The 24,286-nt window shown below is 39.2% G+C and overlaps 1 protein-coding gene across 2 annotated transcripts in view; it reads right to left on the bottom strand.

The window, feature by feature from the left end:
- The window catches only part of GCH1 (GTP cyclohydrolase 1), a 53,920-nt gene that overhangs the window by 19,819 nt on the left and 9,815 nt on the right, over positions 1 to 24,286 (bottom strand). For both annotated transcript variants that reach the window (XR_013827312.1, XM_079914761.1), the window contains exon 2: positions 7,548 to 7,657. Coding sequence is in view for 1 of the 2 variants with exons in the window: in XM_079914761.1 (XP_079770887.1) it covers positions 7,548 to 7,657 (110 nt within the window). In the remaining variant the exon portion in view is untranslated. The remainder of the gene's footprint in view (positions 1 to 7,547; positions 7,658 to 24,286) is intronic.

The following is a 24,286-nucleotide window of genomic DNA, read 5'->3' as shown; positions in this document are numbered from 1 at the left end:
AGATGGAGAAAAGAGAGAAGACCAAAAATGTATCAGAAATTATGGCTTAAAACTTTCCATACCTAAAGAATGAAATACATTCAGGTACAGGAAGGATAGAGGGTTCCAAACAAGATGAACACAAACAGACCCAGACCAAGATATATCATAATTAAAGTGGCAAAAGTTAATGTGAGGATTCTAAAGGCAACAAGAGAAAAAGTCAGTTACAAGGGAACCCCCATAAGGCTAGCAGCAGATTTTCTCTGCAGAAACTTTGCACGCCAGAAGGAAGTGGCATGATCTATTCAAGGTCCTGAAAGGGAAAACCCTGCAACTCTACCCAGCAAGAATATAATTTAGAATAGGAGAGAGAAAGAATTTCTCGGACAAGCAAAAACTAAAAGAATTCAGCAATACTAAACCTACCCTTAAAGAAATATTGAAAGGTTTTCTCTAAATAGCAGAGAAGCAAGAATCTATAGGGGGACTTCCCTGGTGGCACAGTGGTTAAGAATCCACCTGCCAGTGCAGGGGACACGGATTCGAGCCCTGGTCTGGGAAAATCCCACATGCCGCGGAGCAGCTAAGCCCGTGCGTCACAACTACTGAGTCTGTGCTCTAGAGCCCATGAGCCACAACTACTGAAGCCTGCGCGCCTAGAGCCCGTGCTCTGCAACAAAGAGAAGCCACCGCAATGAGAACCCTGCGCACTGCAACGAGGAGTAGCCCCCGCTCTCCGCAACTAGAGAAAGCCTGTGTGCAGCAATGAAGACCCAATGCAGCCAAAATTAAATTAATTTTTAAAAATGTTCTCAATTTAAAATAAAAGAATCTATAGGATAGGGAAAAATCACAATAGGAAAAGCAAATATATGGAACTTCCCTGGTGGTCCAGTGGTTAAGAATCCACCTTCCAATGCAAGGGATGTGGGTTCGATCCCTGGTCAGGGAACTAAGATCCCACATGCCACAGGGCAACTGAGCCCATGCTCCACAACTAATGAGCCTGTGTGCTGTAGCTACAGAGCCTATGCGCTCTGGAGACTGTGTGCCACAACTACAGAGAAGCCCAAGAGCCGCAATGAAGAGCCTGCATGCCGCAATGAAAGATCCCACATGCTACAACTAACACCTGATGCAGCCAAAAATAAAATATAAAAAAAAAAAGAAAAGCAAATATATAAAAGGACTGAAGATCACTTAAATAAGCCAGTACATAGATTAAAAAACAATAGCTGAATCACTGTGCTGTACACCTGAAACTAAGATGACATTGTAAATAAGGTTTACACTATTTACACTGCAAAAAAAAAATCAAAAAAAATTTGTAAATGCAATTATAACTACAATTAACAGCAAAAGAATAAACATTAAGATGTAAAATGGGACATCAAAGCCATAAAATATGGGAAAGGAGAGTATAAAAATGTAGATCTTTTAGAACATGTTCAAACTTAGATGATATGACTATCAGTTTAAAGCAAGTAGATATAGTTATGGGTCAACATACTTGAAAACCAGGATAACCACAAATCAAAAACACATGACAGATTCACAACAACCAAAAAGAAAGGAACTCAAGCATAATATAAAAAAGAACCATCAAATCACAAAAGGAAAAACATAAAGAGAGGAACAAAGAAGAACTACAAAACCAACTGGAAAACAAGGTTTCAAATGGCAATAAGTACATACCGATCAATAATTACTTTAAACGTCAATGGACGGGCTTCCCTGGTGGCACAGTGGTTGAGAGTCCGCCTGCCAATGCAGGGGACATGGGTTCGTGCCCCAGTCCGGGAAGATCCCACATGCCGCGGAGCGGCTGAGCCTGTGAGCCATGGCCGCTGAGCCTGCGCGTCCGGAGCCTGTGCTCCGCAACGGGAGAGGCCACAGCAGTGAGAGGCCCGCGTACCGCAAAAAAAAAAAAAAAAAAAAAAAACGTCAATGGACTAAATGCTCCCATCAAAAGACATAGAGTGGCAGACTGAATAAAAAGAAACTAAAATGCGCTGCCTACAAGAGATTTACTTCAGGGCAAGATACACACACAGATTGAAAGTGAAGGGATGAAAAGAGATATTTCATCCAAATAGAAATGACAAGAAAACAGAGGCAGCAATATTCATATTGGACAAAATAGACTTTAAAACAGAGTCCATAAAGAAAGACAAGGACATTATATAGTAAAGGGATCAATACAAGAAGAGGATATTATACTCATTAACATATATGCACCCATTTTGGAATACCTAAATATATAAAAATACTAACAAAGGGAGAAAGTGACAGGAAAACAATAATAGTAGGAGACTTTTAACACCTCACTGACATCAATGTATAGATCCTCCAGACAGAAAATCAATAAGGCAACAGAGGTCCTAAAATGACACTAGACCAGTTGGCCTTAACTGATATCTATTAGAAAAAAAATTCTTTTCAAGCACACATGGAACATTCCCTAGAATAGACCATATACTAGGTCATAAAACAAACCTCAACAAATTTAAGAGGACAGAAATTATTTCAAGCATCTTTTTTGACCACAATGATATGACATGAGAAATCAACCACAAAGAAAAACAGGAAAAAACAACAACAAAAAAAAACACATGGAGACTAAATAATATGCTACTAAAAACCCAATAGGTCAATGATGAAATCAAAGAAGAAATCAGAAAATACCTTGTGACAAACAACAATAAAAACACAACCTTACAAAAATCTATGGAATGCAGCAAAAGCAGTTCTAAGAGAGAAGTTCATAGCAATACAGGATTTCCTCAAATAAGAAAAATCTCAAACAACCTAACCTATCACCTAAAGAATTAGAAAAAGAAGAACAAACAAAACCCAAAGTAAGCAGAAGGAAGGAAATCATAAAGATCAGGAAAAAAATAAATAAAATAGAGATTTTTAAAAAATAAAAAAGATCAATAAAACCAAGAGCTGGTTTTTTGAAAAGATAAAATAGACAAACTTCTAGCCAGGCTCACCAAGAAGAAAAGAGATAGGACCCAAATATACAAGAAGTGAAAGAGGAGAAATAACAACCAATACTGCAGAAATACCAAAAATAAAAAATAAAAAAAAACATAAGACAATACTATAAACAGTTGTATACCAACAAATTGGACAACTGGAAGAAAAGAACAAGTTTCTAGAAACCAATGGCCTGCCAAAACTGAGTCAAGAAGAAAGATAATTTGAACAGACCAATTACTAGAAGTGAAACAGAATCTGTAATAAAAAAATTTAAAAACAAAACCTCCCGGGCTTCCCTGGTGGCGCAGTGGTTGCGAGTCCGCCTGCCGATGCAGGGGACGCGGGTTTGTGCCCCGGTCCGGGAAGATCCCACATGCCGGGAAGCAGCTGGGCCCGTGAGCCATGGCCGCTGAGCCTGCGTGTCTGGAGCCTGTGCTCCGCAACAGGAGAGATCTCAACAGTGAGAGGCCCGCATACTGCAAAACAAAACAAAACAAAACAAAAACAAAACCTCCCTGCAAACAAAAGTCCAGGACTTGATGGCTTCACTGGGGAAATTCTACCAAACATACAAAGAACTTACACCTATCCTTCCCAAACTATTCCAAAAGACTGAAGAGGAGGAAACACTCTCAAATTCATTCTAGGAAGCCACCATCACCCTAATACCAAAACCAAAGACACTACAAATAAAAGAAAATTACAGGCTAATATCTTTGATGAATATAGATGCAAAAATCCTCAACAAAATGTTGGCAAACTGAATCCAATAATACATAAAAAGGATCATACACCATGATCAAGTTGGATTCATTCCAGAGTTGCAAGGATGGTTCAACATACAAATCAATGTGATACACCACATTAAGAAAAGGAAAGACAAAAACCACATGATTATCTCAATAGATGCAGAAAAATTATTTGATAAAATTCAACATCCACTCATGACAAAAACTCTCACCAAAGTGGATATAGAGGGAACATATCTCAACATAATAAAAGCCATTTACGACAAACCCACAGCCAATATAATACTCAACAGTGTAAAGCTTAAAGCCTTCCTATTAAATTCAGGAACAAGACAATGATGCCCACTCTCACCACTCCTATTCAACATAGTATCGGAAGTCCGAGCCACAGCAATCAGATAAGAAAAAGAGAAGGTACCCAAATTGGAAGTAAAGAGGTAAACTGTCACTATTTTCAGATGACACAGTTCTCTATATAGAGAACCCTAATGACTCCACACAAAAACTATCAGAATAAAAGAAATCAGCAAGGTAGCAGGATACAAGACTAATATACAGAAATCTGTTGCATTTATTTACACTAACAATGAAATATCAGAAAGAGAAAGTTTAAAAATTCTGTTTAAAATCACATCCAATTAAAAAAAAAACAACCTAGGAATAAATTTAACCAAGGAGGTGAAAGACCTATATGCTAAAAACTATAAAACATTAATAAACTAAGTAAATTGAAGATGATTCAAAGAAATGGAAAGATATCTCATCCTCTTGGATTAGAAGAATTTATATTGTTAAAATGGCCATACTACTCCACAAGCAATCTACAGATTTAATGCAATCCCTATCAAAATACCCATGACATTTTCCACAGAACTGGAACAAGTAATACTAAAATTTATATGGAGCCACAGAAGACCTAGAATTGCCAAAGCAATCCTGAGGGAAAAGAGCAAAGCTGGAGGCATAACTCTCCCAGACTTCAGACAATACTAGAAAGCTACAGTAATCAAAACAGCATAGTATTGGCACAAAAACAGACACAAAGGTCAATGCAACAGGATAGAAAGCCCAGAAATAAACCCATGTACTTATGGTCAATTAATCTATGACAAAGGAGGCAAGAATATACAATGGAGAAAAGACAATCTCTTCAAAAAGTGGTGTTGGGAAAGCTGGACAGCTACATGTATATCAATGAAATTAGAACACTCCCTCACACTGTACACAAAAATAAACTCAAAATAGTTTAAACACCTAAATATAAGACACAACACCATAAAACTCCTAGAAGAGAACATAGGCAAAACATTCCCTGACATAAGTCATAGCAATATTTTCTTAGATCAGTCTCCCAATGCAAAAGAAATAAAAGCAAAAATAAACAAATGGGACCTAATCAAACTTACAAGCTTTTGCACAGCAAAGAATACCATCGACAAAACAAAAAGACAACCTACCTAATGGGAGAAAATGTTTGCAAACGATGTGACCGACAAGGGGTTAATATCCAAAATATACAAGCAAGTCATACAACTCAATACTGAAAAAAGAAACCCAATCAAAAAATGGGCAGAAGGTCTAAACAGATGTTTCTCCAAAGAAGACACACAGATGGCTAACGGGCACATGAACAATGTTCAACATATTAATTATTAGAGAAATGCAAATCAAAACCACAATAGGTATCACTTCACATTGATCAGAATGACCATCATCAAAAAGTCTACAAATAATAAACGCTGGAGAGGGTGTGGGGAAAAGGGAACCCTCTTACATTGTTGGTGGGAATGTAAATTGGTGCAACCACTATGGAGGTTCCTTCAAAAATTAGAGTTACCATATGATCCAGCAGTCCCACTCCTGGGCATATATCCAGAAAAGATTAAAACTCTAACTCAAAAAAATACATGCACCACAATGTTCAGAGCAGCACTATTTACAATAGCCAAGACACAGAAACAACCCAAGTGTCTATCAACAGACAATTGGTTTAAGAAGATATGGTGTATGTATACAATGGACTACGACTAAACCATAAAAAAGAATAAAGTATTGCCATTTGCAGCAACGTGGGGTGACCTAGAGAATACAATACTAAGTGAATTAAGTCAGACAGAGAGAGACAAATATCATATGATATCACTTATATGTGGAACCTTAAAAATAATACACATGAATGTATAGACAAAACAGAAACAGACTAATAGACATAGAAAACAAACTTATGGTTACCAAAGGGGAAAGGGATAAATTAGGATACAAACTACTATACCTAAAATACATAGGTAATAAGGATTTACTGTATAGCACAGGGAACTATATTCTATATCTTATAATAATCTAGAATGGAAAATAACCTGAAAAAAAATACACACACACACATACAGCTGAATCACTTTACTGTACACCTGAGGCTAATACAATATTGTAAATCAACTAAAATTCAAAAATAAATTAGTGAGTTCCCTGGTGGCCTAGTGATTAGGATTCTGGGCTTTTACTGCCGTGGCCCAGGTTCAATCCCTGGTCAGGGAACTGAGATCCCACATGCTGTGTGGCTTGGTAAATAAATAAATAATAAATAAATAAATTCTTTCAGAAAATTAAAAAATAAATAAAAATTTAAAAAAGAAATATATGCATCTGTGCACCAAAAGAATGCTGATAGCAGTACTGTTTGCAATAGCCAAAAACAAAAAAACCACCACCAACAACAACCAAAAAACCCAAACAGAGACAGAGAGAGGAAACAATACAAATGTCCTCCAAGAACAGAATAAAGTGTGGTATGTTTGTACAATGGAATTATATATAGCAATGAAAATATAATGACGGGCAATAACATAACATCAATGACTCTTTCAATATGGAACAAAAGAAGCTAAACACAAAAGAGTACATTCTGTAGACCCCACCTATTTATATATAGTAATTGAAAAACCAGCAAAACTAATCAATCTATAATGTTACAAATCCATATACTAGTTACCTGTGGGGACAAGATGGGTTAGGGATTAACAAGGGGCACAAGGTGAGCTTCTAGGACACTGATAATGTTCTAGTTCTTGATCTGTGAGGTAGTAGGAAGTACCCTAATGATTTGTGCATTTTTCTACGTTTCACTTCTATAAAAAATGAAAAAATACTTTAACAAAAAAATATGAAGCAAATGTTAACACATTAAATTTAGGTGATGGGTGTTTAGATATTCATACCACTATTTCCTATAAGTCTTCCATTTGAAAATCATTAATAAAAAGTCAAAATAAAATAAAATTATATGGGGGGAGGGAAGAGAAAAGGACAACTCTTGGTAACCCACATGTTCTCAAAAGTATGTTTAACTACAGCAAACTAGATAACATTATCTAGCTCACAGATTCATTTTTCCTAAAATAGAAAGGGTTGGAAACAAATTAAACCCACTAATACTATAACCTCTGCCACAAGACATTCTGCAATCATTACTGCTCATGTCATATTATACAAAAGTATATCTTGGATCAAGTCAAAATAAAGGGCAAAGGTTTTCAGAGCCTGCAGCAGCTACCTAAAAAAAAAAAGATGGTCTTTAATCTCATTATTTTAACCTATTAACATGGTATTTACTGTGAAATGCTTGCCCAGAGGGCCTTCTGCTACTTTGTTTTTATTTTGTTAATTTCCAGCTATTAGATTAGTAGGGTTGATAAAGAGTAACTGTTTATGTGTAATTCTAAATATCTGGGATATTAGGAATTAGCAGGTGACAATTTAAAATATAATTATCCTAACTTTAAAACTGTCATTGTGTTTTTAAACACTGTTAGGAGACAACATAGAAAAACTTACCCTTCCAACAAATGGAACTAGATGATGTTCACACATGGAAAACATGTCTATGTCCTTCACAATCACCATCTCATCATGATCTTCATCAAATATAGCATCATTTAGGACATCTGAAATCAGAGGCTTGCTTTAGTAACATTTCCAATTTTACAGTAAGATAAAGAATAGAAAAGCTAACACCCTGTAGGTACGTGTAAATTGACAGTCAACATAAGAATGTTAATCCTAACTAAAATATTAATGGCATGCAAATTAAAACTAGTTATTTTTCTCCCACCACATTAGCAAAGTCTTTTTCTTTAAATGGTGGGGAAAATCCTTATGATGTGGTATTACATAAAAAATGCAGGATTACCAATGTATTTGTAGCATAGGAGAGGAAGGGAAAAAGAGAGAGGGAAGAAAGGAGATAGATTATGCAAAACAAAAGAGTGGGTATTTCTAGTGATAGGAATGGTCTACTTTCACTTCCTTCCTTACATTTTCCTGTACCTAACACTTTCTCTATAACAAATGTGTAGAAAACTATATCTGAGAAAAAACCAATTCTTACCTCTCTGATTGCTGAAGCTAGATCCAGATACCCATAAACTTGACCTCTGTTATTACCACCCCAAATAATTTTCTATTCTTATAAAATTTTCTAGTTATTGTATGCAAGCATCAGACTCATTCTAAACAGTTGCCTTCCTCCTCCCTTCCTAAGGAAATCAATTCTATAGTTTTTATGTGTGTGCCTGTCCAGGTTGGCTTTGGGTGATGAACAGTGTCTTGTTTAACCTGTGGACTCTGTCATATAGGGCCAGGCTTACAACAGACATTTAGAAACAAAAACTTTATTTTTAAAAACTGCACTCATATCTGAACAGCTTGGCAGACTAGATACATTCAAGTCATCTAGGTATGTGATTTCAAGGATTTGGGGATACCCAATCTACACAGCATGAGACAGAAGGGAAGAGATGAACAGAGCTTTGTAGCCACATACTGCTATTTCCCCTTGGAAAGGCAGGCTGCTGAGTGAGTCACAGGGAAGATGTGCAAATGTCCACCCACACAGCCTGACCTTCAGTGGCTCCGTTGCTACCAGAAGAGAGGCTCACAGATATTGAGTTATCAGTTAACCACAGTTGTCATCCCCCGATTTAGGCTATTCAGAGACATATTTGACTGTGTGATACAGCAGTTATTAGTGTGGTAAACAAAAGTGAACATGTGGGGTTTGGACACAGAGATAAACATGACACCCTGGTTAAGAGAGGCTAAAAAAATCCAGGGAGGAAAAGGCTCAGGGCCATTCTTTAAGTAAATACTCCTCCAAAAGCAGTTTTCTCTTCTGAATACCCTGTCCTAACCTTCAGTCCTATTTTTGAAAGAAGTCCAAAAATAGATCCTCAGTGCTCCCCAAAGTATCTTGGAGTTCTCCGTGATTTTAATGTAATGTTACTGCCATGCATAGCTGACTAAATAAAATCTTTAGTCACACAAGGAATCTTCCTGAAAGTAAAAACAAAAAAATTTTTCTTAAAGAACAAAAGAGAATTGTCAAATATAGGAAGTGTTCGTTTGTTTTCTCTGGCAAAAAATGAGAGCATCCCCATTCTAAGCTCTGACAACAACCATATGGCACGTGTTAAATGCTGGCCCTCAAGTTAGGCTTATGTTAGCATCTGGCTCCACTGCTAACTGCAGAACCTTGGGCAAGGCACTCTGTGCCTCAATCTGCTCAGCTATAAAACGGGCATGAAAAAAGTATCTACTTCAGAGAGGTATCCTGAGGATTAAATGAGATAATCCACTCGTGTTTAGAAATATGCAGGTGGGGTATGCGATAGATAATATTATTACTATTACTATAATTAAGAATAAGAGAGTTGCTAAGCTATGTTCCCATACACATTGATGTACACCAGAATTTAAAAAGCAATAATTTGCTTCTAAGGAACAGACTGCAGAAAAGGAAAAGTAATAAATTTACTATGGAGAAACCTGGCAGACACTACTTTAATCAAATAATTAAGGTTAACTTTACCAGTAATAAGACATACTGATATCACGTAGCTCCTGACATAAGACCATGAGAAGGGCACATCACCTCTGTGGAATTCTTCCCCAAAATCTGTAACTGCAGTCTAATCACCACACAAACTGAGGGACATTCTACAAAATATCTAAAGAAGAACTCTTTTTAAAAAGACATGGAGGGAATTTCCTGGTGGTCCAGTGACTAGGACTCTGCATTCTCACTGCTGTGGGCCTGGGTTCAATCCCTGGTCGGGGAGCTCAGATCCCACAGGCCACGCGGCGTGGCCAAAAAAATAAATAAATAATTTAAAAATAGACATGGAAAGACTAAGGAACTGTCCACGCTAGAGGAGACTAAAGACACATGACAAGTAAAAGCAACAGAAAAACTAAAATCCAAATAAAGCCTGTAGTTTCGTTCATAGTGTTGATGATTGCACCATGGCCATGGGAGATGTTAGCATTAGAGGAAGCTTGGGAAAGGGTATATAGAGAATCTCTCTTACTATTTTTATCATTATTCTGTAAGTCTAAAATTATTTCAGAATAAAAACTTCTAAAAAACACAACAGAGGGACTTCCCTGGTGGCGCAGTGGTTAAGAATCCGCCTGCCATGGGCTTCCCTGGTGGCGCAGTGGTTGAGAGTCCGCCTGCCGATATAGGGGACACGGGTTCGTGCCCCGGTCCGGGAAGATCCCACATGCCGTGGAGCGGCTAGGCCCGTGAGCCATGGCCGCTGAGCCTGCGCGTCCGGAGCCTGTGCTCCGCAATGGGAGAGCCCACAACAGTGAGAGGCCCGCGTACCACACACACACAAAAGAATCCGCCTGTCAATGTGCGGGACACGGGTTCAAGCCCTGGTCCAGGAGGATCCCACGTGCCGCGGAACAACTAAGCCCGTGTGCCACAACTACTGAGCCTGCGCTCTAGAGCCCACGAGCCACAACTACTGAAGCCCGTGCACCTAGAGCCCATGCTCCACAACAAGAGAAGCCACCACAATGAGAAGCCCGCACAGCGCAACAAAGAGTAGCCCCCGCTCGCCGCAACTAGAGAAAGCCTGTGCACAGCAACAAAGACCCAATGCAGCCAATAAATAAATAAATTTTAAAAAATAAATTAATTAAAAAAAAACACACAACAGAACAATGCCCATCAACTGGAATATATAAGCAATGGAGCACTACTCAGCAATAAGATGGGATAAAATAATGATTCATGTACTAAGATGGTTGAACCTCCGAAGAATTATACTAAGTAAAAGAAGTCAAAGACCTGCACACACAAAAAACTATGTGAGATTCTAGGAAAAGCTAATATAGTGATAGAAAGCAGACAGAAAGTTTACCAGAGACCACAGAGGATTGGCTGCAAAAAGATATGAAGACATTTTTTTTTGGTTGATGGAAACCATCTACATCTTCGTTGTACTGGTGGCTATGAGTTTGTCAAAATTAAAATTGCGCACATAAAGTTGGTAAATTTTATTGAATATAACTTACACCTTAATAGAGCTAACTTAAAAAAAAACTGTAGCATAAGGGACTTCCCTGGCAGTCCAGTGGTTAAGACTCCACACTTCCACTGCCAGGGCCACTGGTTCTATCCCTGGTTGGAGAAGTAAGATCCTGTGTGCCGTGCAGTGTGGCCAAAAAATAAAAAAATAAAAAAAAAAACAAGAAAAGTTTAAAAGTTGTGGTATATTATGAAATCTTTTGTGTAAAAGTCGAAAGGAGATACGAACATATACACACATATATATGCTTATCTTCAAAAGGAAACACTAGAAGAATAAATCAAAAAGCAAATAAAAATGATTACCCATAAAGGACTAAAAGAACAGGCAAAAAGGGATATGATAAAATGAGACATCTTTGAATAAAATTTGTTACATAATTTTGACTTTGAAATCATGTAAATGTTTTACATACTCAAAACTAAACTAAAAAGAAAACAACTAGCGACCCCATACGTTGTGATGCTTTGTGCGATAATGGAGCACTGATGCTTTGCCTCTATCCTATTTCATTAAAATGGATCCAGACTATAAACTTGACCCAGCCTAATCATTTTTCTTCAGTAATGAAGTCTCCCTGCTATATTTATTTATGTTTTGCTCCAACATTATCTGAAAGCTACCATCTGTGGCTAATAAGAACAAAACACTATCATGGATTGTTTTAATTTCCTGTCTGTTATCAGCAGCAAGGAGGTAACCCTGGAAACAAGGATTTATGGTATTCTATTTCCCACTGTTGGTCATAACCAACAAAAGAAACCAAAGCCACCTCCAAAAGTTGAAGGCCTATCTATAACAACACCACACACAAAAAGTATAAAAGTATACCTTTCTCATGTCATTAATGACTAAGCAATGACAACAAACAGCCCTGCTGGGCAGCCATCCCTCAAGCATTTTGTCCCTTCCTGAAAGTGCATTAAGGCAGGCCCACGAATGACCCAAAGTATTTAAGCACCCTCTGAAGCAGAAGTTCTTACTCCCCCAGTGAGCTTGTTAAAACACAAATCCCTGGACCCCACCCCCAGAGCATCTGATTTAGGAGGTTTGGGTGAGCCTGAGAATTTACGTTTTTAACAAGTTTCCAGAAGATGCTAATGCTCCCGGTCTGGGAACCACACTTTGAGAGCCGCTGTTTTGAGGTATTCCATGTTCTGTGCTGCTACACAGAATCTTTACATCTTGAAAATGCTCCTACTGATACAGCATAGATATTAAGGAACACAGACCTGTTTCTGCTGGGGTAAAAGGAAACTCCTAGGGGAAATTCCACACAAAAGGAAAATTATATCTAAGGAACTTTCTTTTGCATGAGTGTTAACAGTAATTAGCACTATCCTGGATGTTCTGGGATCAGCACTAAAAATTAGAGATCTTTGAGGAAGTCAGATTTGCACAGATGATCCATCTTCCTGGAGGACAGCATTTAGACAATGGAAGAAGACCTGGAACGCTGAACATGCGTCCATCCTAAGGGACAGGAAAGAGAGAATGGGGTCTGCTTACTGGTTTTCGAATTAAGAGAGAACAAGACGCAGAGAGTGAGACCTAACAAGGCATCAGGCCTCTTCGCTCTTGGCTGGAATTAAACCAACTCAAGGGGCTAACAAAGATAAGCCCACCTGATTTAGGGGAGAAAGATCTGAATCACTGGCCCAAACCCTGTAACATTAGAGCTGCCTCAACCAGCATAGAGTACTTACTTCATTGTACTTCCTGGTACCACTTATCTGTGTTGATTTCTCCCAACCTTGGAGGTAAGTGTTGTAGCTGAAGGCTTTGGAGTTTCCACACAATACCCTACACACCGTGCACAGAGCCAGAGCTAAACAGAGATCTTCCATTTTATCTAATTAATATCTCAGTCTTTATCCTGTGATTTACTTCCTTAAACTAGAAGACTCCAAAGAAACTCATGTGGCCAAGGGAACATAAGAATTCTCATTGCAACATTATTGGTAATAACAAATATTAGGAATTTAAATGTGCATCAGAAGAACAATTATACATCTTACTTAGAAAAGCACTAAAACCATTAACTAAGGTCTCTCTTCCCTGTGAGTAGCAGTAACCTTCGACCAAGATGTATGCTTGATTATCCCTTGTCAAAATCACATATGTACTGACCTCCCCGCTTACCGCTTCAGAACAGTTCTCAAAGTTCTCTGAGAGACTGTCCCTCAGGTTATAATCCTCAGGTTGGCTCAAATAAAATTTTCCATTTCTTACTTAGATTGACTATTGATTAATTTTTTTCATTGACAAGAGTATGTCCATTTAAATGAAGTAGAAACAATACTACCTGTTGTTTGTGGACACACACATAAAATGAAAGTAAAAACATAGGCATGAGAGTAAGAGATCACATTCAGGATAGTGGTTAACTCTGCACAGGGAGGCTAGCAGGATCAGAAAGAGATAACTATGAGCTTTATCTGTATTTTTTAAAGCAATTATAGCAAAATATTAAGGTTTGCTAAAATTGGATGAATGTTGGCTAAATTAGTTCTTTATACCTTTTCTTGTATATTTGAGATATTTCATTAATAAAAAAAAGATTTTTTAAACTGAGGAGTTCTTACACATGCTGGTGTTTTGTTTTTTTCCTGAAAGAAAAGCAAGCAACTGAGGTTACCCTTGCACAAGACTGGGGCTAGAGAAGGATTCCACAGGAAAGACACAGCCTGCTTCACGCAATGCTGCAAACGCCTTCAGAAACCTCCCTAAATCACACTCTGCAATTAAAACAAAGGCTTCTGCCCTGAGTGTGGCACTGAAACTTTTTGCTTTCTACCTCCTGTTTGAAAAGTTTGTCCTATGAGTACGAGCAACATTAAAACAAATTAAAAGAGAAAAGAAAATCACTATCTCTGCTTTCATTTCCATCATGGTAATACACCTCTTGTTAGTATTCCAACAGGCACAGCTTTTTGCACTTAACAAGACAGAGCTAACATTTGTAAACTGGCCAAAATAAGCATGAACACGAATATTCCACAGACTGACATAATGACAGAAACTAAGATGACTTTAGACAACAATTCGCACCATCTGCTGAAGTAGGCAGAGCTGCTGCACAGCTCTGATATCCTCCATGAACGTACTTCATAAACTGCAAGTTTGTCAGCAGGAAAGATCCAGTGCATTGCAAAGAAAGTCAAAGTTTGGTTATTTGGGAAATTTTCCTTCCTGCCATCCTTGGCAGAGATAAATTCCCATGTTGCACCTAAGCAACTAAAATATAGCTAAGACAACATGAATGGACCTTGAGGGCATCATGCTAAGTGAAATAAGTCAGATGGAGAAAGACAAACAGTGTACGATCTCACATGTGGAATCTAAAAAAGCCGAACCTGTAGAAACAGAGTATAATGGTTACAAGAAGCTGGGAGGGTGGAGGAAATGGGAAGAGGTTAGTCAAAGAGTACAAACTTCAAGTTAGAAGATGAATAAATTCTAGGGATTTAACACCTAGCTTTTTAATTATAATTAACAATACTGTATTAAATATTTGAAAGTTGCTAAGAGAGTAGATCTTAAAAGGGTGGTAATCATATTGCAACATATAAGTGTATCAAATCAATACATTGCACATCTTAAATTTATACAATGTTACATATCAATTATATCTTAATAAAGCTGGGGAAAAAATACAGAGCCAAGGCTATGGAAATAAATGTGCTAGCTGCCCTCAAAAGAGTATTGATATGCATGTTTCAGCAAATACAGCAGCAGTATGCTCTTCCCATCCTCTCAGCAGCCGTTTTCATGAACACAACATCTCTCCCTGAGAGACAAGTTTCATATATGAAGTTAATTAAGACCTTTTCCTTGATCACAACAGTAATGTTTGTTACAGTTTATCTATAAGACATTAAAACACTGAAATGAGAAAATGGAAGCACATAAAATCTCTCTACCCACAATTACTTAACTGGCTCTTAGGGAACCACAGGCACAGTAGTTCAAGAAGTATAGTATGGTAAAGTAGAAGGAATGAGCTAAAAGAGTCCAGAGACCCGCGTTCTCTTTCAAGTTCTGTGCCGACTGTGCCCTGGGTGGCAGGGTCCTCACAAGTAAGAGGATGGTTTTGAAAAAGGAATTCAACATGACTCCCAGGTTCCTGGTTTGCACAAGTCTGCGAGTGTTGGAGATCAATGCCAAATTACAACAGGATTACCCTCCCGCTCCACTGGTCAGCTTCTGAGACGTGCACAGCAATGGCTAGTGGCTTTCTGTACTGAGGAAGACAAAAGCACCTGTTTTAAACTATTCAGATTTATTCATGGATAAAACCGAAGGTTCCCAATCATATACACCATTAACTCTCAAAGTTACCTAAGCCAAAGAACTCTCATTCTGGTCACAGTTTAACTACTCTGAAAATCTGTGGTAAAAGTTTCTTATTTGTGGAAAATAAGATCCTTAAAAGGCTGTTTAAAGAAAGAAACACAGTGTATTCAAGGAATCATTAAAAAAAATACACACCTGTCAAATTTAGGGTTTTTTTTTTTTTTTTTTTTTTTTTGGCGGTACGCGGGCCTCTCAACCGTTGTGGCCTCTCCCGCTGCGGAGCACAGGCTCCGGACGCGCAGGCTCAGCGGCCATGGCTCACGGGCCCAGCCGCTCTGCGGCATGTGGGATCTTCCCGGACCGGGGCACGAACACGTGTCCCCTACATCGGCAGGCGGACTCTCAACCACTGCGCCACCAGGGAAGCCCAAATTTAGTTTTTTAATTGGATAATTCTGTATACCTTTCACAATCCAGCTGTTTAACTGAAAATGGAATTTACAAAACAGATGGTAACACCGTCTGGTGTGCAGCAGTTCTAGAGAAAGAGCACACCAATCTGATAAACTATCCATTTGCTTCAAAGCCTTTAATAGGCTCATCCCTTATCATCCTACTTTCACTTATGCCGTGAGATTTCACACTGACGGATGTCATGGAACCATTTGTAATGCTATCCGACAAATAAGTACCAGCAGGGTGTGCAAGTCTCTATCATTCATGAAAAATGATGAAGGGACAAGGGATCATCTTTTAGAACAGTGGCTCCCAAATACAGCCAATCATAGGGAGCCTTGGAAAACACAGCTTCCCAAGCCACCCTGATAAAGTCTGAGTCACTGGGTGTCGGGGTGATCCCAGGATTACGTCTTTTAAAAAGCGAAATGATTCCGATAACCAGTCAAGCTGGGAGCGTAGGATTTTAAGGGGTGAAAGAGGATGAAGGTTGAAAATGGACCCACTACTGGCTCTAACTTGCTGTTCAGCAAGGCCAAACAGTGGGCAATATAATTCTTCACCATAAACCCTCACTACAGTCCCCAAGTCACAGGGTGACAACTTGCACGGAACACTGTGAGCTCTGCCCAGGAGGCCTGGAAGAGAGACTGAGGTTGGAGGTGGTGGGGTGAGTGACCAGGAGAGACAAAGGGAAGAAGCTGGAGCCACCTTCAGAGCGGGTGGCAGAGAGGGCCACATGGCCCAGCAAAACATAGAGGAAGGAAGACCTCACACAAGAAAGTTGTACCCATCTCCCAGGAAAAATATCAGCCATTTAAGACACCAATTGGCCCCCACAGCCAATGCACCAGAAACCAGTTTCAAAGGTAACATGATCATGTTTTCATAGAAATCCTGTACTAATTTCCAAGCTGGACGCAAATATATCAGACTGTGACCTCAAGAACCTTAAGATCTGAGGAAATAAGAAGTCTATGTGTAAAAATATTTGGATAATGACTATAGCTAAACTACAAAAGCAACAGTTTACAAAAAGGGAAAATTATGGGCCAGGAGAAGAAATACGGCTAAACTGGATAAAGATTTGAGCCAGGCCTTAAGGATGGATACGAGGAAAGGAAGAGAGGGTTTTCTAGAGGACGTGAAGAAGGGAGGTACTATATGAGATGAAATACAGAGGTGAGAAACAATAAAAGGAGAGGTACACTGCCTGAATGGGTCATGCACTGGGCAGAAACCAAATTCCCTTCTGTTTTAGAGCATTTTTCAAGTTAAAATTTACATTTAGTTCATAACCTCTTTCAAGTCCTGCCACACTCTGCATTGGTCAGAAGTTATTATCCTCATTTGACAGATGAGGAAACTGATGCTCTATCTGGAAACACTAAGTGCCTGCTGAAGAAGAGCCAACTGCTGGTCTGAGGGCTGGATTTTGACGCCTGTCCTCTGACTGCCAGGTGAGAGCCTGATCACCAGCCACCGGAAGTCTGAACCTGGTGAGCCCAGTGGCTGGAAAGCCAAACCAGGAGTTGCTGCAGCCATGAGGTGACAAGGCCTAGAACAGCAAAGGAAATGAAGAGAGCAAATCCGATTCTTTAAAAGAAAAATAAAATATCAATAGTTATGTATACGGAGGCTGAAGGAGAAGAGAGGGTCAAGCTAACCGCCAGCCCAGGAGAGCAGCTAGGAAGAGTGGCCTGATCACAACCATCTGCTAGAGCCCAGAGCTGGTGCACCTCAGTCACAAAATACTGTTTAGCCAACTATTTATTTGGTTTATATGCAGGAAAATTCAGTAATTTAATGCTACTTTGACCTTTACTTTCCAAAATCAAACTGGAACAGTTTCAGGGGAAAAGGAGAATCACATTAAATCTTCAAACTAATAAAAAGACTTTTTTTTAAAAAAAGGAACTTCTCTATGGAAGTTTATCCTAGGAAACCAGTAAAAGATAGCTTTTCAAACCAACTAGAGTCTTACAATCTTCAAGATCCAAATATTGTGTCTCTCCTGATTGTGATATTGCATGAAGAAAACAGCATTCCTAATAAAAAGGTTTTCCCTGAATTTAATCAAGTCTTTAGACCTAACTTCCAGTTTCCAGGAATATGAGGGATAGAGAAACAAATTAAATGAAAACAAGAAGAAAAGAATCACACACATCTCAAAGGTGGAGTATCTTACAGGATAGCTGACAATCTCTGATAAATCGGGGGGAGGAGGGTAGTAGGAACTTTTCTAGATTTAAACCTAACAATCAAATGCAAACGTATGGATACTGAGTGGGTCCTAGTTTGAACAAATCATGAGTGAAAGACATTTGGGACAACTGGGGAAATCTGAATGTAGATCAGGTACTAAATGATAAGAAGGAATTACTAGTTAGTATAGGATAGTATAAACGGTTAAGAAGAAAAACACCTTCAAGGGTGACATTTTACCTCTAAATACACATCTCTGATTTGCTCTCAGTACAAGAACAGACCATACCAATATGACAAAATGTTAATTTTGAATCTAGGTAGTAAGTATACAGCTGTCCCTCATACAATTTTGTCTACTTTTGTGTTTGGAAATTTTACATAATAAAAAGTAAAATAAAATGTCATGATTCTAACAGAATATCAGTTTTATTGGCATTACTGTTTAACCAACGAATCCAACAATTCCTCTTCTAATTGTAAAAAGCTTTATTAATAGACTGAAACCTCAAGTGCTAGTATGACTAGCAACTACTTATTCTTCTTGGAGAAGTGTCTACAATACTCCTGAGGGGAAAGTCTTTAAATAAATGTTTTGTCCAAGCAAAGGGGCTATAGGTTAGAAGATCACCAACCCTAAAGAGCATATCGATGAAGAACCTTTCAAAAAATCTGCGTCACAAGAAAAATAAGAGAGACCTGTTACCGTAGAAACCATCTGTGTGGCTTGAAGGTTTCAAAGGAAAACAGCGCCTCTAGCAACAAAAGAAGCCTAAGGTCCTTGCTAGGACCTCACCTGTCAGCTGCTGGAAGTCAACAGAGTGAGCAAAGAGAGAATGCCAACAAGCGTGCCCGTACTACAGAGACCTTGGCGAGACAATCCAACTCTAGTCTAACTGCCTTTCCCCGCAGACCAGATCCACAATAGTCTTGAAAGTGACTTGTGCAGGGTCATAAACTCGTTAGTGCAGATGCTGTGACTAGTCCAGAGTAGTTGTTCTTCCCATTATACCAGGATGAGTCTTTGCTAACACTAAAATGGTTTGAGAAACACCCAACGGACCCTTAGCATCAATATTATATCAGTGAACATTTCTAACATGCTAAATATGTAGCTAAAAGACTTGTCGCCCTCTTATAAACTACTTCACTTGTAAAGGGCCACCCTTGAAAAGGCTCAGTTTATTGTGCTGGAGGGGTATAGAAAGAGTTAGATATTAAAATGAGAGAAAAAAACAGCATGGGCTAAGCTTGGCCTCCACTGAGGCAAATCCTGAAGGCGCTGGAGGCTGTCAGCTAACTGCACCTTACCCTTATGGCTGAAAGGCAAATTGTTTTTGATGGGCAACCAGAGTGGCACTCCTCCACAGTTGCCTGTGCATTAACAGAAGCACTTATGTCTTGAAGGGGTGGTCAGCTAGAGAGGTGTGATCTACAGCAGCTCTACCTTAAAGCGGCCTGGAGTTCTGCAGAGCCCTCGCCGAGTCTGCAGCCTCTCAGTTGAACTCCAGCACCCAGTACCTTCATCACTGCTCATGAACATCTTACTGCGAGTGCATAAACTATACCATCGGTGTAATTGTCTTTTAAGCTATTTTAGTGACAAATTCCTTGTTTGGGACATTTGTCAATGGCCTCTGTTGAACTGGGCTCTGATTCCTAGTTAGAATAAAAACTAATACATGTATGATCATGCCTCACATCAGTAGCCATGAACTTCACTGAAACAGCATCTGGACCAACCAGATCTCAAAACATGTCAACCCAGAACTCAGCAACTGCCAATTTCCTCACCTAAACCTGGATGTCTGTTCACAGAACTCTAGAGAGGCAAAAGGTGTTGACTGGTGGAGGTGGCAGGGGGGAGGATTCTCATGGTTAGCAGCCAAAACCAAAAAAAAACAAAAATAGAGGAACAGTTAGAGGAAGAGAGCAGGCATAAGGGCCAAATATTGCAGAACAAGCCTCATGTAGGACTTCTGCCTCAGTCTCCAGCTCCAGTGTGAGAAGGAGACAGAGTGGATTTTCAAAACAGCCTATGCACTAAGCTATGCACTAAACTAAAATGCTCACTTGCCCTCGTGAGGAGGTGGTGATGGAAGAGAATTTAAAAATGCAGGCAAGAGGCTGGAACACAACGAAACATTACAGCCGTGGTGAGGAAAGACAGGAGGAAATCAGTCAAGTGTTTCTGGAAGGAAGAGATCTACTCGATGTCTGTAAAATCACTCTGGCACTGATGGATGGGAGCAGGACAAGCTAGGAGGCAAGACAGCCAGTAAAGAAGTGAGAGATGACTAAGAGTCAGAGCAAGAGAAGGTAAGAGAGTCTAGAGATATTCAGGAAGTATAAGAGTCAGGACCTGGGGCACGAGTAACCAAGGGGATTAATGAGAAGGAAGAATTGCAAGAGGAAATGAACGACCAGATTATAAAGCCTGGACAAGCAACATGTGTTCAGGTAAAGTTGTTCATTAGAAGGGCTGACTGGTCAAAATGGACTTTAGAAACATCAGAGAAAGAAGCCAGCCCTAATGCCTTCCCATGCTGATCTTTAAAAAGTTTAAAATAAACCTGCTTTGAAAGCTTCATTTAATTTTAACTCTATGGTACACAAAACTATGAATATTAGTGTATTCCTTTTATTCCAGAACACCTAAGAGAGTAATCTTCTCTTAACTATCACGGACTATTTGTTTAAAAAAAAAAATTCAAAATGAATTTCCTTCTAGGTTCAGCTCAAAATCTACCTCCTCCATAGTCATCTGTGGTTTCAAGTCTCTCTGCCATAAGAACCCACCTTCCTTCTGACCACACAGGACCCCACTTGCTCCTCTCTGCAGGAACTTAGTGCTGGTCCCGGCTAGCACAGACCAGAGGCTCCCTGAGGGCCAAGCCAGTGTCAACCAGTTTTGCTTCCCTTTTAACAGTTAGCTCAGGGTCATTCACAGGCCTGATGTTTGAAAAATAAATATGCACACAGCTAATATATCTTCAATTCTAAAGATTTCTTAAAATAAGAAAATAAAATACTTACAAATTTAAAAACATACAACATTCTATAGATGAGTTACTGGCTCAAACAAGGACCAAACGGTTCTTTTCTAACTTTAAAATGATGCTCTTAACACGGACGAACCTTGAAGACATTATGCTAAGTGAAATAAGCCAGACACAAAGGACAAAATGATATGATTTCACTCATATGAGGTCCCTAGAATAACTCAAATGCAGAAAGTAAAACAGAGGTTGCCAAGGGCTGAGAGAAAAGGGGACCAGGGAGTTATTGGTTGAGGAATATGGTTTCAGTTTGGGATAACGAAAATATTCTGGAAATAGACTGTGGTGATGGTCGCACAGCAATGCGAATGTACTTAATGCCACTGAACTATATACTTAAAAATGGTAAACTTTATGTCGTGTATGCTTTAAAGCAAACAAATCAAAAAAAGAATATACAACATTCAACTGTATGCACTTCAACACAGTTGCAAACATGCTGTAGGAAACACAACTGGGTAAGTTGGTAGAGATACAACATAATTATGTTGTATTATTTTGCCTAATTATTCAAAGAGAAGATAAAATAAATTGTATCTCAAACTTACATACCATTGTAGTTACAGAAAAAATTACTTTAAATAAAAGGAAAGATTAAGAATTTATAACTGCATTTAAGAAAAAGTACAAACCCTAAAAACAAAGATTTAAAACAGAACTGAAGTTTCCAAATAGTAAAACCATTAAAACAGACTCACATTTGTAAAGTATAAATGATCAAAATATAATTAAATGTGCTTTAGACAAAATGTATAAAATTTTGGTTTTCAAATATCTCCCTCAAAAGATTAAGTGGGGAGGGCTTCCCTGGTGGTGCAGTGGTTGAGAGTCTGCCTGCTGATGCAGGGGACACGGGTTCGTGCCCCAGTCCGGGAAGATCCCACATGCCACAGAGCGGCTGGGCCCGTGAGCCATGGCCGCTGAGCCTGCGCATCCGGAGCCTGTGCTCCGCAGCGGGAGAGGCCACAGCAGTGAGAGGCCTGCGTACCGCAACAACAACAAAAAAAGATTAAGTGGGGAAAAGTTTGTTAGTTATTAATCCACCTTTGAACTGAATGTAATTTAGCTAAATTTTTTTGCAATTATTCACAAATTCCCCTGATTAAAAATTTCATGAACTATCTTAAAGTCAGGATGTTAAGAAATGCCTCAAACTAAAACTACTTGGCTTTCTGTTTGCTAGAATTCAAGAAGAAAAACAGAATGCCTATGGATTACACTGCTCACATCTTAAATGGATCTTCATATGAAAATGTAACATAGGCACTTAAAACCTGAGGGGGCACGGTGTCCACTGGAACATGAGCACTGTCATCACACACACCTGGGTTTTGCTCTGTGCCCTCTGGCAAGTGACTTGACCAGAGGCCTCTCCGTTTCCAACTCTATAATGAGTACAGCCTCCAAGTTGACAGGAGGATCATATGAGGTCACACGCATACAACCTGGCCCACTTCCCAGGGTTTGGGTGCCCATACTCTTCTCTTCAACACCTAACACTTTCATTCACCAACAACCAGCACACTGCTGCCTTGATACACACCAAGGGGAAGCTCACATGATCCTACCAGTCAGGAAAAAATACCTCAAAAAATTTCTTACTTTCTGTAATTTGTTATATTACTCCCTAAAGTCCTACAATCTGGCTTCTGAGCACATTAAGCTATTGAAACTACTAACAACATCTTCAAATAAAATCTCAGTACTCACTGCTAACACAGACAAAATGTCTATAGCACTTCATACATGCTGGGCATTTCTCTCAGCACTTTATATGTACTAACTCACTTAATTCTCACAATAACCCTATAAGATGGATGATTACTATTAACTGCCCCATTTTACAGATGAAGCAATTAAGGCACAGCTGGTCAGTAACAGGATTTGAAGCCAGGCAATCTGACTCCAGTCTACTATGTCTCGGGACCTTTTCCTTCTGTTCCACATTCCTTTTAAAACCATTTTCTGCCAACACTTATACTCCTGGATCTGCTGCCTCTCACATCTCTCTTTCGGGCAGTCTCTGCTGGTTCTTCTCTCACTCTCCTTAGTGTCGGAATGCTGACATCTCCTCTTCTCACTCCTTTGAGGAGCTCAGGCACTCTCCAAGCTTAACTCTCAGATTTATACCGATAATTCACAAATTTGAATTTCTAGCCTTAAACCACCATGCCATCTCTTGGCCTGTTTAAGTCACTCCCTTTTCCTCTGCACAAATGCAAATTCTAACCACCCTCATCTCAAAATCTGGTCCAGTTGCTTTTGGTGCATAACAAAACATCCCAGAATTTAGTGGTGTACAACTATTTTATTATGTCCTGGGATTCCGTGGGTCAGGAATTCAGACAAGGCACAGGAGAGATGACTGGCCTCTGGTCCACAATGTCTGGGGCTCAGTGGGGATGACTAGTTGGCTGGGGACTGGAATCACCTGGAGGAGTCTTTACTCACATGTCTAGTGTTTGGTGCTAGCTGTTGGGTGGGACCCCAGCTAAAGCCATCAGCCGGAACACCCAGTTGTGGCCTCGCCATGTGGCAGAGCTTCCTCACAGCATGGCAGCCTCAGAGTAACTGGACTTTTTACATGGTGGCTCAGGGCTCCAGAGTATCCCACATTCTTAGAACACTTTCCAATTAATCCAACCCCATAGTTCTTCCTCATCACAAAAGAAGGAATATATTAAGCATCAGGTGCTTTTCGCATACCTTCTTAATTCCTGTAAGAGCCCAGGCAAAGCAGGTATTACCATTCTTTATAAAAAGAGAAAGATGAAAATTAAGTTTGGAGACATGCCAGGAATTATACAGATAGTTAAGGGACAAGGTCACATTCAAACTCAGTCTCTTTCTTTACACTATATGGATCACAATGAAGATCAGGCTTGCAAATATATACATCTAACTATTTTTCTCTAATTCCAGGGTAAAGGTTTTCAGTAACCAGATTTTTCTTATTAGCTAGCCCTTAAAAAGTTGTATTTCCTTTGCTCCTAAATTTGAAACAACTTTGTCACAATGTTTTTAATTTATCTATCTGAAAATACATGTACATACTTCAAAAATAACAAACTGAAAATATAGTGAAAAGTCTTGCTTCTACTCTGGTCTGCCATCTGCCCAGTTCATATCCCTGATTAACATATAACCACTTGTGTATCCTCCAATTCTTAATGTCAATATA

This window comes from Stenella coeruleoalba, assembly GCF_951394435.1.
Source record: "Stenella coeruleoalba genome assembly, chromosome: 2".
Classification (NCBI taxonomy): Eukaryota; Metazoa; Chordata; class Mammalia; order Artiodactyla; family Delphinidae; genus Stenella; species Stenella coeruleoalba.
The sequence above is the reverse complement of the archived record's forward strand: the minus strand, read 5'-3'. Positions and strand labels throughout refer to the sequence as shown.